The following is a 13,230-nucleotide window of genomic DNA, read 5'->3' as shown; positions in this document are numbered from 1 at the left end:
AGCTAGCCAGCAGAAATTAAAATGTTGCCCAGCTGATTAGCAGAGCACCCACAACTGCCCGCACTGGCAGCATGTTTCTGCCAGTGGGACACATCTGCACATGCCTCAGTGCACAGAACAAAATGTATTCCACACAGATGGAAAAAAATGAGAGGGAAGGTTGCCCCTCCCGCCGGGTGTTTTGCCAGCCCCCCCCGGCCATCCCGTCCCCTGGGCGGCCCCTCCCCCGGGGCGCAGGTGCCCCCTTCCCCCGCCGGCCCTGGTCAGTTCTCGGACGGGTCGGGTAGAGACTGGCGCGGGGCTGGAGCGCGGCGGGGCTGGGCCGAAACTGTGGGGGCGGGGCCGAGCCGGGCGGGGCGGGGCTGGAGCGGAGGGGGCGGGGCCGAGCAGGGCGGGGCGGGGCTGGAGCGGAGGGGGCGGGGCCGAGCCGGGCGGGGCGGGGCTGGAGCGGAGGGGGCGGGGCCGAGCCGGGCGGGCTGGCGGCCATGGGCGGGCGCGGACGGGGCAGGCCGCGGGCCGAGCGGGCGGTCCCGGCGGAGGCGGCCCCGCAGGGCGTTCGCAGGCCCGGGCCGCCCAGTGCCCGGGGCCCGGGGGAGGGGAGCTGCCCGGCCCGGAAGCGGCCTGCGCGCGGGTAAGAGCCGGGCCAGGCCGCTCGGGGGGTCCCGTGGCGGGAGGGGGGTGTCGGGGTGCCGTGGCGGGAGGAGGGGTGCCGTGGCGGGGGGGGGGGTGCCGTGGCGGGAGGAGGGGTGCCGTGGCGGGGGGGGGGTTCCGGGGTGCCGTGGCGGGGGGGGGTTCCGGGGAGGGGGGTGCCGGGGTGCCGTGGCGGGGGGGGGTGGGGGGGTGGCGGGGGGGGGTCCGGGGAGGGGGGTGCCGGGGTGCCGTGGCGGGAGGAGGGGTGCCGTGGCGGGGGGGGGGGGTTGGCCGGGGAGGGGGGTGCCGGGGTGCCGTGGCGGGAGGAGGGGTGCCGTGGCGGGGGGGGGTTCCGGGGAGGGGGGGGGGGGGTGCCGTGGCGGGAGGAGGGGTGCCGTGGCGGGGGGGTTCCGGGGAGGGGGGTGCCGGGGTGCCGTGGCGGGAGGAGGGGTGCCGTGGCGGGGGGGGCCGGGGTGGCGGGGGGGGGGTTCCGGGGAGGGGGGTGTCGGGGTGCCGTGGCGGGAGGAGGGGTGCCGTGGCGGGGGGGGTTCCGGGGAGGGGGGTGTCGGGGTGCCGTGGCGGGAGGAGGGGTGCCGTGGCGGGGGGGGGTCCGGGGGCGGGGGGGGGTTCCGGGGAGGGGGGTGTCGGGGTGCCGTGGCGGGAGGAGGGGTGCCGTGGCGGGGGGGGTTCCGGGGAGGGGGGTGTCGGGGTGCCGTGGCGGGAGGAGGGGTGCCGTGGCGGGGGGGGTTCCGGGGAGCCGTGGCGGGGGTGCCTTGGGGCACGGGAGGAGCCGCCAGGCTGGGGCAGGAGGCCGCGCGGGCGGACGGGGGGGCCAGTCTGGTGTTTGGGGCAGGGCCGAGGTGGGGTGCCCTGGGAAAGGGGGCGGCAGGTTGGTCCCTGTGGGTGATGTGGGACGGGGCACCCCAGGGTGATGGGAGCTGTGGGAGGTGTTGGGGCTGCAGGTCTAGGTAGGAGCCTGGGGCCGTGAGAGCGCTGGGCAGGGCCTGGGCAGCTGGTGGCTCTGGGTGACGGATGGTCCAGAGCTGACTAGATATCAGGTGGGAGGCTGGGCCCACAACCCAGAGCTCCCTCCGACTCCCCACAGCTGCCAGACTTCCCAGCAGTCCCCATCCCAGCGTTCCCACCCGGCAATGGGGAAGGGAAGAGTCAGTGAGCAGCTGACTTGCTAGGTTTGGGAGGCTGTCGGACCACTTTGGCACGGCCAGGAGGCTAGGGGAGGAGGGAGAGGCAGGGTGCACGCTAGGCCCTAGGGAACGCAGCTGCATGAGCACTCCTGCCTCATGGCGCAGTTGAAGTGGTTAATAGCGACACTGATAAAGGCAGATGCTTCCCAAGTGCTAGTTTGGACACTCCCTGGCAGCCACAGCGAGTGCCTGGAATGGGGACTTTGGGTTTCCATCCTCTCTCTGCCACCGCGCCACTGTCTGGCCTCCCTTAATCATTTCATCTTTGCAGCTGAGTGGAGTTAATGTCAGCTCTGGGGGCTGTGAAGGGGCGTCTCCTTAGCAAACCCCTTGCTCCAGAGAAACGGATGCAGAGTTGGCTTCTTGCCCCAGCTCTGACACCTTTCCCTCCCCGCCCTGCTTTGGTTGCAGAATGGTCAACTTTTGCCCGCAGTGTGGCCAGAAGGTAGAGACGGCATTTCATTTCTGCCCGGTGTGCGGGAGCAGGCTGCCGAAGGAAGATGAGGAGGAGCCGATGCAACTCACCCCAGATGCCTCTCTTGAAGCTCTGAAGGGTAAGTAGGACTGGGCTCGACAGCAGCCTCTTTGGATAGGGTCCAGATTAGCCCAAGCTCCCTGGTGACAAGCAGCTGTGGAGCACTGGCATGCCAAGGACCAGTTTGTCTGCATGGGTCCTCCTGCCGGCCTTAGGGTGTGCACATTGTTGCCTTTGACAGCAGTGTGGTAGAGAGGGGAGTGAATGCAATCTGTCCCAGGATTCCTAGTTTCTGAACCAGCTTTGCCTCGGGATTGCTATGTGACTTTCTCACTAAGTGCCTCAGTTTCTCCATCTGTGAAATGGGGCTAAGAGCACTGACCTGTTCCGTGTGGGGGAAGGGTGCGAGAGTGAGAATTTCACCGAAAAGGGCTTTGAGCCCCGTGGATGGAAGGTGCTGGGGGTGTGTTGCGACTGACAATTCTGCAGTAACGTGGACAGTGTTGGGAGAGTTTGTTTCTTCAATCGTGCAGCCTCGAAGCAGGATGAGACATCTCCGGCAGCGAGAAAACCAGAGGCCTGGCCATTTCCTGAGAGAGAACCAGCTTCCACCTCGGCCAAGGCGGAGGCTTGCAGCCCACAGGCTGCTCCCCCGAGGATCACGGTGGCATCCAAGGGTGAGAGCTGGGGGTCTCAGCACTGCTGTGCTCGTGGGGTTGGGGGCAGATAGATACTTCAGGGTGCTCAGGGAAGCACTGGAGCGCTGCGGAGGTGGCTTGTTCAGTCATCTTGCCAACCGGTTCCTTCCTGGCCCCTCCTGGCCGAGCTGCAGCGCGGTCTGGGCTAACAGAGCTATTTGGCTGGCCGCTGCTGGAAGGAGAGTCCCTGAATCGCAGGGCCTCACCGGGGGAGCAGGGCGACGAGTTGGGAGCTGTCAGGCTGGGGTTCCGGGCTGGAGCCTGCGCTGCGCTGGAGAGCAGCTGCACTCTGCCTCTGGTGCCTTGCCCTGCTCAGAGCCTTGCTTTTGTCTCCTCTCCAAAGCCAAGCTCAGTCCCCGGCGCCTCAAGTCCATCTCCGTGGTGCCTCTCCCGGAGGGCACGATCCTGACCGACCAGAGCAGCAAGCAGTGGAGACTGGGGACACTTCTTCACCAGAGCACGTGCGGGCTGATGTATGAAGGTGCTGTGCCAACGCAGGCTGGGCTGCGCTCAGGGAACGGGGGGGAGTAGAAGCGTCTTCCTCCCTTTGCCTCTTGTTGGGGCATGCTGGAAGCTCAGCCTGCCGGGGAGGTGGAGGGGGCTGATTCCTGGAAGAGATTGGAATGGAAGCCTCTTGCTGACACTTCGCAGTTTGCAGTCAGGTGAATCTGCAGCTTAGGCAAACAAGGGACAGAGCTGCCCTTCCCCACCCTGATCCTGCCTCCTCTCACCCCTTCAGCTCAGCAGCCTCCTGGATGGGCAGCGCCCTGGTACTCTCAGCATCCTCTGCCCTGCCAGCAGCAGGTCTGCCAAAGAGGTGCCCTGCTGGGAGCGCGCCCAACATTCTGCCCACCCTGTGTGTGGGTGGAGGAGGCGTTTAACCCCGCAGGGTTTGGCTGTTAGTGTTACCCTCCGTCTTCCCCCCACCTCCCGCAGCAGGGGGAACAGTGGGTTCCGAGCTTCGGGGGTGCCACAGCTCGCTCGGACTCCGCTTACGGGCACGGGAGAGCGCTGCAGGGTTCAAAGCCACTGCTCCATCTCCAGTCTCAACACGCGCCCCCCGCAGCTGTCGCTGGCTTGGGATCGTACCCTTTTCTCCAGCTGGATGTTGTCGGAGGTCCCTGGCACGTGCCCCATTTAATTTACATCCCACGTGTAAGGAGCCGAGTCCCTTGACGCTTCGGCCGCGCCGAGGAGCTCCCGGGTTTGCTGTCGCAGCAGTGCCCGGAGAGTGAGCAGAGTCCTGTAACTCTGACGCAAGGTGGGAATTGTCCTGCAGCCGTGTGCAGAGGCCTCCCTGGGCGGTATTGTCACCATCCCGAGGTGAGGGGGCAGAGGGTAGCCGAGAAGCAAGCGGCTCCTGCACTACTTTCAGAGCAGCTAGCGCTGCCGTGCACCTGTAACCTCATTTGTTCCATCCTTCCACAGCACAGTCAGCGTCTGGAGCCTGCCCTCAAAAGCAAAGCTACTCTCTCAAGCTTGTGAGTCCTGGCCTGTTCCATGTCCGGCGCCCTGTGGTCTGCCTTCCCAGCGCTGCTGTACCAAGGCGACAGGAGTGGGAGCGTGTAGCTCAGCTGATCGGAATGGCTGTCGAGCCTTAGTCTCCATCCGGTTTCACAGGGTTCACTAGCATCATTGGCTTGGTTGTTGCAGGTTTGCTAGAGAAGTGCAGGAATCCGTTGCATTGGTTAAAAGCCCCGTACAGCTCCCATGGGGGGCTCGCTTAGACTTCCATGGAAGCTGGATCAGGAGGCCCTTGATAGATAGGAGTGAGCAAACGGATCTGAGGGTTTAAAAGAGCTACCCCAGCGTGTCCGCCTTTAGATTACCAGGCTAAGTCCTGCCCTCCCTTACACTCTGCAGGCCGCTTGGTTTCCTGGTTGTAATGGAGGGTCCTTTGTTTATAAATGTAGCTTGTTTCCAGACTAGTGACCGTAGTGCTAGCGTTGAGCTGTCCTGCAGCGGGCACCTCTCTTTATAACCGCTTGCCCTGTGTCAGCCCCGCGGCACTGCCAGCCCAGCCGGCCTCCCCAGAGCTGGCGTCGGTCCCAGCCATAAGTACTCGGCGGCTGGAGTCTGGCTCTCTGGCTGTGGACAGCATGGGCTAGAGTGGCGCCCAAGTCACTGATCTCGGCTGTCGGGATTGGAGCGTGCCATTGGCAATACACGGCAGCGGGGCTTTAGGAAGAGCCAGTTACCCGGTGCCGAGAAAACCTCACCGGGCAGCCCCTCCGGCAAGGGTCAGCCAGACACGTGGTGCCACAGGGAATGCGTGGACCTAGCAGGTTGCCAGGATGCCTCTGGCTCTGTGCTGAAGGGGTTGTAGAGCAATCCCGGCTCTCCCACCAGCCACATCTTCGCTCTGCCACTGACCTGGGTGTCTTCCCGCTTCTTGGCTGCCTCGGCGCAGCCCTGAGAGCCCAGGGCAGGGGTTCTCCCCGCGAGCGGCCGTGGGGGCGGTTCTGGCACAGGGCAGCCCTGAGAGCCCAGGGCAGGGGTTCTCCCCGCGAGCGGCCGTGGGGGCGGTTCTGGCACAGGGCAGCCCTGAGAGCCCAGGGCAGGGGTTCTCCCCGCGAGCGGCCGTGGGGGCGGTTCTGGCGCAGGGCAGCGGTGGGAGCCCAGGGCAGGGGTTCTTCCCGCGAGCGGCCGTGAGGGCGGTTCTGGCGCAGGGCAGTGCTGGGGGTGCAGGGCAGCGCTGGGAGCCCAGGGCAGGGGTTCTCCCCGCGAGCGGCCGTGGGGGCGGTTCTGGCGCAGGGCAGGGGTTCTCCCCGCGAGCGGCCGTGGGGCGGTTCTGGCGCAGGGCAGGGGTTCTCCCCGCGAGCGGCCGTGGGGCGGTTCTGGCGCAGGGCAGGGGTTCTCCCCGCGAGCGGCCGTGAGGGCGGTTCTGGCGCAGGGCAGTGCTGGGGGTGCAGGGCAGCGCTGGGAGCCCAGGGCAGGGGTTCTCCCCGCGAGCGGCCGTGGGGGCGGTTCTGGCGCAGGGCAGTGCTGGGGGTGCAGGGCAGCGCTGGGAGCCCAGGGCAGGGGTTCTCCCCGCGAGCGGCCGTGAGGGCGGTTCTGGCGCAGGGCAGTGCTGGGGGTGCAGGGCAGCGCTGGGAGCCCAGGGCAGGGGTTCTCCCCGCGAGCGGCCGTGGGGGCGGTTCTGGCGCAGGGCAGTGCTGGGGGTGCAGGGCAGCGCTGGGAGCCCAGGGCAGGGGTTCTCCCCGCGAGCGGCCGTGGGGGCGGTTCTGGCGCAGGGCAGGGGTTCTCCCCGCGAGCGGCCGTGGGGGCGGTTCTGGCGCAGGGCAGTGCTGGGGGTGCAGGGCAGCGCTGGGAGCCCAGGGCAGGGGTTCTCCCCGCGAGCGGCCGTGGGGGCGGTTCTGGCGCAGGGCAGTGCTGGGGGTGCAGGGCAGCGCTGGGAGCCCAGGGCAGGGGTTCTCCCCGCGAGCGGCCGTGGGGCGGTTCTGGCGCAGGGCAGGGGTTCTCCCCGCGAGTGGCCGTGGGGGCGGTTCTGGCGCAGGGCAGGGGTTCTCCCCGCGAGCGGCCGTGAGGGCGGTTCTGGCGCAGGGCAGGGGTTCTCCCCGCGAGCGGCCGTGAGGGCGGTTCTGGCGCAGGGCAGGGGTTCTCCCCGCGAGCGGCCGTGGGGGCGGTTCTGGCGCAGGGCAGGGGTTCTCCCCACGAGCGGCCGTGGGGCGGTTCTGGCGCAGGGCAGGGGTTCTCCCCGCGAGTGGCCGTGGGGGCGGTTCTGGCGCAGGGCAGGGGTTCTCCCCGCGAGCGGCCGTGGGGCGGTTCTGGCGCAGGGCAGGGGTTCTCCCCGCGAGTGGCCGTGGGGGCGGTTCTGGCGCAGGGCAGGGGTTCTCCCCGCGAGCGGCCGTGAGGGCGGTTCTGGCGCAGGGCAGGGGTTCTCCCCGCGAGCGGCCGTGAGGGCGGTTCTGGCGCAGGGCAGGGGTTCTCCCCGCGAGCGGCCGTGAGGGCGGTTCTGGCGCAGGGCAGGGGTTCTCCCCGCGAGCGGCCGTGGGGCGGTTCTGGCGCAGGGCAGCGCTGGCGGTGGGAGTGCAGCTTCTCGCTCCTCCCGCCCTGCAGGACGCCAAGGATGGCAGGCTGTACAATGAGCAGATCTTCCTGCAGCGAGCGGCGAAGAGAGTCACAGGTGAGTGCCCTGCTGCAGGCCTGCCCTGCACATCCACAGCCACACTGCAAAGGCCCCGAGGCTTGGGTGGCTCAGCTCATGGGCTGGCCTCAGTGCTGGGTGCAGCGGGAGAGCTCAGGCCGTCGGGCAGCACCTTCCCTTGCAGCTCCGCACGAGGGCCGGCGGTCTGCCTCCCCCACTGCGTGTTAACTCCCCCGAACCTCCCGCAGTCCAGCGGCCATGTCCTGCCCAGCTGAGCCTGGGGCAGGCTGGTCGGGGTTAAGTCTAGGGCCTGGGCAGCAGGAGTAGGGATCCGGGTCATCCCACCACCATTGTATGTGGGTCACAGGGGTCTGTGCCTTCCCCTTCTCTCAGTAACTTGGGTGGCAGCATCCCGCACCTCTCCCCTGTCCCTGGCAGCCTCATACCCCTCCCCCATCCTGCCACCCCTGCTGCCTGCCACTGATCCCCACGGAGCTTTCTATGTCTCAGCTGGGGGCTGCTCCTGTGGCCTTTATGGGGGCAGCTCAGGCAGCAGGATGAGCCGGGGCCCAGCACGGCGGGTCTGTCTCTGGGGGGAGGAAAGGCGGCTCCTGCACCAGGTGCTGGCTGGGTGCCCTCCTGGCTGGCAGAATCCCTTGGCCAGGAGCACGGCAAAGCCACGCCCGTCTGTCCGGTCCTCCTAGGGTTGCCAGGTGTCTGGTATTGACCCGGACAGTCTGGTATTTTTGCCTCCTGTCCGGTAAAAAATGCAAAAAATACCGAACGCCTGAAATGTCCGGTACTTTCTGATTGTTTTCCCTGCCAGGAGGCGAAAATACTGGCCACCTGGCAACCCACTCAAAACTGGGCCCAGCCCCTGGACACTTCTCTCCCCCCCTCCCCCGCTTACCTGGTTCTGCAGGGGCTTGTCTTGTGGCTGGCAGAAAAACAAAGTGGCCACCAGCAAAAAAGCCGCCTCTTAAAGGGGCCGTGCTGATTTTGAATTTTTTTTTTTTTTGCTTAACTGCTGTCAGGTCCCTTTTTTGTGTTTTTTTTTTTTTCAATAGAATTTTTTTCCTGGTGTGTTTTTTGGGTGGGGGAGGAGGGTGTTCGGTATTTTTGGTTAAACCATCTGGTAACCCTGTGTCCTCCTAGTGGAGAAGTGGAAGAAGATGCACTCGGTTCCCTTGCTGGGGATCCCAAATTGCATTGGATTTGGACTCCATGGGAGTAACTACAGGTACGGGGAGGTTGCAGGGGGCAGCTGGGGCGTTCCCGCCTGCCCCGGCCTCCCCCCTCCCCGCCAGGCTCTTGCATCTCCCTCTCAACAGCGCCCGTTTCTGACTCCCCCCCGCCACTGACCCGGTATCTGCAGTGGCCCCTCAGCCGAGTACTGTGAGCCTGGTCTCACCTCCCAGTTAGCCTCCAAAATGCTGCAGATAAAGTCCCCTTCCTGCACTGCTCCTCCTGCATTCCAGTGCTACTCTGATGACCTTGCTACCACTGCCTGCTGTTCTCTCCAGCCCCTTCTTCCGCTCCTGTGCGTGCAGCTTGGCTTGGAACCCTCCCTGTGCCCGGAGAGCCCTCCCTCCTCCTGCTTCCCCTCGCCTGGCTCTGGGGACGGGAACGTGGTAACCCAAAGGGCCCTGGCAGACACGCCCGTGGGAATGCTGACCTGCCAGCGTCTCCCTCTCCCCTCCCCAAACAGGCTCTGCTGTCAGAGGGAAGCCGGGCCGCTGCTAAACTAGAGAGAAAGGGAAACCAGTTCAGCTCCAGACCGGTACCTGAGCTACCCAAAGAAGCTTTGAGATGCTCCTGTGACAGGTGCTGACCAAGTGCCATGTGATGTTCTCTCCCCTCCCAGGTTTCTGGTGTTCCCTGCGCTGGGGCGAAGCCTTCAGTCGATCCTGGACGATGGCGCAAACATACTGACTGAGAAACCAGTCTTCCAGATCGCCATCAGGGTGGTATGTGGCAGGCACCTCCCTGAGGGGAGGGAGGGGGGGTTCACAGCTGGATTCTCTCTGGTCCTCGCAAGGTTTGGTCCCAACCCTGGAACTGGGCCGTGGCTGATTCCTGTGCATGGCCTTTGGCAAACAGCATCACTTGCGTTCTGTTGACACCCTCGCACCAAAGAGCGAGCAACGTACGAGGGTGACTTGCTCAGAGCCAGACTTTCTGGAGCACTCAGCACCCGCAAACCCATGCAAGTCAATGGGCGCGAGCGACCTCTGAAGCTCGGTACAGCAGACTGAGCAGGTCACGTCTCTGATCTCTCAGTAGGATAACGTTGCACTAGGGCATGGGGCTAGCGGCCAATGAATGCCCAGCCCCCAGGGACTGGATGAGCCTGGGACGATGCTCTGGCTCGGTGCTAAGTGGGGATGCCGAAGGGCTGACGTCTCCCGTTCTGCCCCTAGCTAGACGCCCTGGAGTACCTCCACGAGAATGAGTACGTGCACGGGAACGTCACGGCCGAGAACATCTACGTGAACCCAGCCGACCTCGCAGAGGTAGGAGTGAGGCCGGCAGGAGCAGCAAGAGGCCGAGCCCTGGCCAGAGCGCTCTCGGGAGGGGTGGCGCAGGGCCCCCCGCGGTCTTGGAAAGGCTTTGGGCCCCTGGAACTCTTGGAGGAGGGAGGATCGCCTCAGCTGGGAAGGGGCCATTGGGCGGTGAGGGGCTCCCAGGGTTACCTTCCCCCCTTGTGCACTGCCCAGCGGGACATTTCCGTGTCTCCTAGGTCACCCTGGTGGGCTACTGCTTGGCATTCCGGTACTGCCCTGCGGGAAAGCACGTGGCTCAGCGCGAAGGCAGCAGGACTCCTCACGAGGGCACCATCGAGTTCATCAGCCTGGATGGGCACCGAGGAGCGGGTGAGAGCGCAGCCCCTAGTGAGGCTGTGATGGCTCCTCTCCCAGCCTGCCCTCTGCCCGTCTCCTCTCCCTCCCTGTTCTCCATAAGCTTGCAGCCAGGAACCGTTTCCTCTCTGGCCAGCCTGCTCCCTCCTGCCAGGCAGCCGCTCTGTCCCATGCGGGGCCGTGGTCTAGTGGGTATCTGTAAAGTGTAACGGTGCACTCCTTGCTCGCTCAGGCCCAGTTGTGGGCTCATGGCCATCTCCAGGAGACGCTTCTGGAGATGAAATGCTCAACCTGCTCATCCCAGAAGGGGACCCTCGGGATCTGGCCTGGCCCACGTGGCGGGGAGGGAACCGGAGACGTGGCTGGTCGGTCCGTCCCACCCTTTATCTCCTCAGGCAGAATTGCGAGGCGAGTCAGGGGACCAAGGGCCACCGCTGTCAGCTCCTGCTGCTCCTCGGGGGCACGAGTGGGGACCACTCCCAGGGGAGCTGAGGATCCCAGAGGTGCTTCCCGGGTTGCAGTGAACTGGGGGCTGAGCTGGGCCGAGATCCCAGGAATCCTAAGCGCTTGGCCGCTCTGCTAGGACGTGTTCCCAGCTGTGCAGCCCGGCCCCGTTGGGCGCTCAGATCTAGGCCAGGCCTCCCAAGCTCTGCGGTTCCTCTCCCATCAGGGCCATCTCGCCGGAGTGACCTGCAGTCTCTGGGCTACTGCATGGTGAAGTGGCTGTGTGGCTCCCTGCCCTGGACTGATGCGCCGGCTGACGTGCACAGGGCCATGGAGCAGAAGGAGAGGTGAGCCCTGTACGGGGGCTCCTGGAGTGTGTGAAATCTAAGCGCTGCCTCCACGGAGCAGGATCCCCCGGCCTCCCTGTGTGGGCAGCGGGCTGCAGGGTGCGAGCTGAGCCCGTGTCCGCTTTCCGCTGTTGCCGTCTCGGGCGCGCGGTCCCGTCTCGTGTTGAACGGCATTGTGTGTGCGCTGAACTGCAGGTACAGCGCAGACGTGGCCGGGCTCCTGCGGGCGTGCTCCAGCCGAAACCCAGTGCCAGGTACGGACTTTTCCCGGCGTCCCCGTGGGTCGCGGTGTGGGAGGCTAGGAACTGGCCTCTCCCCAAGCAGGCTCGGCTGGTGACCGTCTCACCACAGCAATTTGCTGCAGTGCTGGCCTGCCCCTGAATTAACCCCTCTGATCGCAAGAGCTGCCCTTGCAGGTCCTGCCCAGTGAGGCTGGGGGAGCTGCAGAAAGACCCTTGCTCTCTGCGTGGGGTGACGCATGCCAGCTCTCAGGCCCCCCCACGAGCCAGTTTCTCTCACTGCGCTGCATGATGCTGGAAGGGGGACCCGTGTACTCGGCCTGCAAGTGGGGGAGGGCGGATGCCCAGCCTCGCTGCAGTGGGATGAGGGCCAATGGTCAGTGAGGGGCGGGAACTGGGAGACGTGACGTGAGTTCTAGTCCTGGTGCTGCTGGTGACTCGTTGGGTGGCAGGGGCAGGTGCTTCCCTCGCAGGGCCTGCGTTCCTCCATCTGCTCCGTGGGGGGGGTGTCTTCTGGGAACTCGGTGTGTGCGGGGGGAGCACCCGGCCTTTCCTCTGGCGTCTGCGGCTTTGCAGATGCCCTGTCGAGCTACCTGCAGAGAGCAATGGCCTTGGCCTTTGAGGAGAGGCCAGACTACGAGGCGCTGCGACAGCTCTTGGGGAAGCCGCTGGAGATGAGGGGAGCTTCCGCTTATGACTCAGTGGATCTCAAGGTGGTGCCTTAGGTAAGGCGCGTGGGCAGCAGTCATCCCCCTCCCAGGGATACTGGCCACAGCCTTGTCCCTCTGGGGCAGGTGTTACCCCTTTGAGTGCTGGGGGGCTCACTTTCCATTCCTCCCAGCTCCCCTCCAGTAGTGCTGAGACTGGCTGCTGGGTCCCATCAGGAAGAGGGGTGGTTCAGCCGGCTGGCCCTAGGCCTCTCCCGAACTCCTCCCATCTGTCATTACCGGGAACGCAGCAGCTCTGACAGGGGTAAGAGGTCCTAGGGGCCCTGCTCTGTATAAGGGGAGCTGGTTGGCTGGCTGTTCCTAAAGGCTGGAGCAAGCTCAATGCGTGGCCTGTTCTGTAGTGCTCAGACTGGCTCTGCCTCTGACAGCAGGTCGAGTCAGTTCTTGCTGGGTGGAGGGCAGGAGGAATGAGCATGCCCCACTGTGGGGTAGAGAGCTGCTCAGCTTCATGTCATGCTCATCTATCAAAGCAGGCGCCCAGGGCTCTGCTCTCAGGGACACCTAGCAGCAGGCACTCCAGCCCCTCCCCAGAAGCACAGGTAGCTCTAGTTTTGCTGAGCTTGGACAACATGCCATGTTCAGAGGCTCCCAGGCCTACTCTCAGCCCATGTGAGTAGGACCAGCCTGTCTTCTGCCCTTAGGTGTCTCTAGTGTCCATCAGCTTGGGATCTAAGGTGGGCAGGGGATGTGGGCTCTCTAGAGAGCAGGCAGCTGGTCAAGTCCACCCAAATCTGTGCCCTAGCCCCTGATTGATTTTCTTCTTTGTGGCTTTTCAGATCTCAAGACGTTTGACTAAAAGTGTGAGAGGTTTGATGTGTGGGAAGGGCCCTGCATGGGGGCAGCCAGCTCCTGCTGTCCTGACACCTCTGTTCCAGAACTCCGAGTGGGGGATTGTTTTTAGAGCTTTTACAGTGATTTTTAGAAAGCTGACACTTGAGCCAATGCTACTGTGACCATTAACCTGGTTTGGAACTACCCAGCAGTGCCGCGGGGATACAGCCTGGGAAGGGGAAAGAATCAGGGACTGTAAATGTGACTCTTGCCTAGTAAACACTGTTTGTTTTGTAATAAACTCCTTGGACAGAGCCCAGGCTGTTCCTATGCTGATCTGGGGCCTGGAGCCGCTATTTTACTAATCCGACTTGGCCTTTCCCCGGGAAGGCAGGGTTCCTGAGGAGGGAGCAGGCCTGTGTGTGAAGGAACTTGGCTGAGCTCAGAAGCAGTGGCCGGCCTGGAACTAGAAGGGGGGGTTCTTGCGCTCTAACCACTAGATGGGTGTCTCCCCCCAAAACTGATTGGAAGGAAATTGCAGTTGCTTGTCTAAGACAAAGCACCAGCAGTGAGACCTTCTCCCTTCCAGCCCGTGAGCTTAGTAAAGATTCTGCAGCACAGGGAGGCCCTGCTACTCAAGCCCCCTCACTCTTCAACTGCTGCTCCAGGTGCCGTTCGTCCAAGGCTGGGATGCTCTTGTGGACGATGGAGCTGAGAGCCAGAATGGGAGTTTGCTGTCTGGCCCCTG

The 13,230-nt window shown here is 64.6% G+C and overlaps 1 protein-coding gene across 2 annotated transcripts in view; it reads left to right on the top strand.

Moving 5' to 3' along the window:
• The first annotated feature begins 455 nt into the window (after positions 1-455).
• VRK3 (VRK serine/threonine kinase 3) overlaps positions 456-13,230 on the top strand; it is a 28,828-nt gene continuing 16,053 nt past the window's right edge. The window contains exons 1-14 of one of the 2 annotated variants that reach the window (XM_075899033.2): positions 458-631; positions 2,247-2,389; positions 2,844-2,987; positions 3,352-3,489; positions 4,437-4,489; positions 7,068-7,134; positions 8,251-8,335; positions 8,960-9,062; positions 9,516-9,608; positions 9,836-9,968; positions 10,624-10,744; positions 10,940-10,998; positions 11,560-11,708; positions 12,488-12,797. In XM_075899033.2, the coding sequence (XP_075755148.2) occupies positions 486-631; positions 2,247-2,389; positions 2,844-2,987; positions 3,352-3,489; positions 4,437-4,489; positions 7,068-7,134; positions 8,251-8,335; positions 8,960-9,062; positions 9,516-9,608; positions 9,836-9,968; positions 10,624-10,744; positions 10,940-10,998; positions 11,560-11,708 (1,434 nt within the window). In that variant the 5' untranslated portion in view covers positions 458-485 and the 3' untranslated portion in view covers positions 12,488-12,797. Of the gene's footprint in view, positions 632-2,246; positions 2,390-2,843; positions 2,988-3,351; positions 3,490-4,436; positions 4,490-7,067; positions 7,135-8,250; positions 8,336-8,959; positions 9,063-9,515; positions 9,609-9,835; positions 9,969-10,623; positions 10,745-10,939; positions 10,999-11,559; positions 11,709-12,487; positions 12,798-13,230 lie in introns of those variants that run through there. The other variant, XM_075899034.2, reaches the window with a different exon arrangement.

This window comes from Pelodiscus sinensis, chromosome 15 (genome assembly GCF_052426305.1).
Source record: "Pelodiscus sinensis isolate ZL-2025 chromosome 15, ASM5242630v1, whole genome shotgun sequence".
NCBI classification, from domain to species: Eukaryota; Metazoa; Chordata; order Testudines; family Trionychidae; genus Pelodiscus; species Pelodiscus sinensis.
This window is presented reverse-complemented; position numbering and strand designations above follow the sequence as displayed.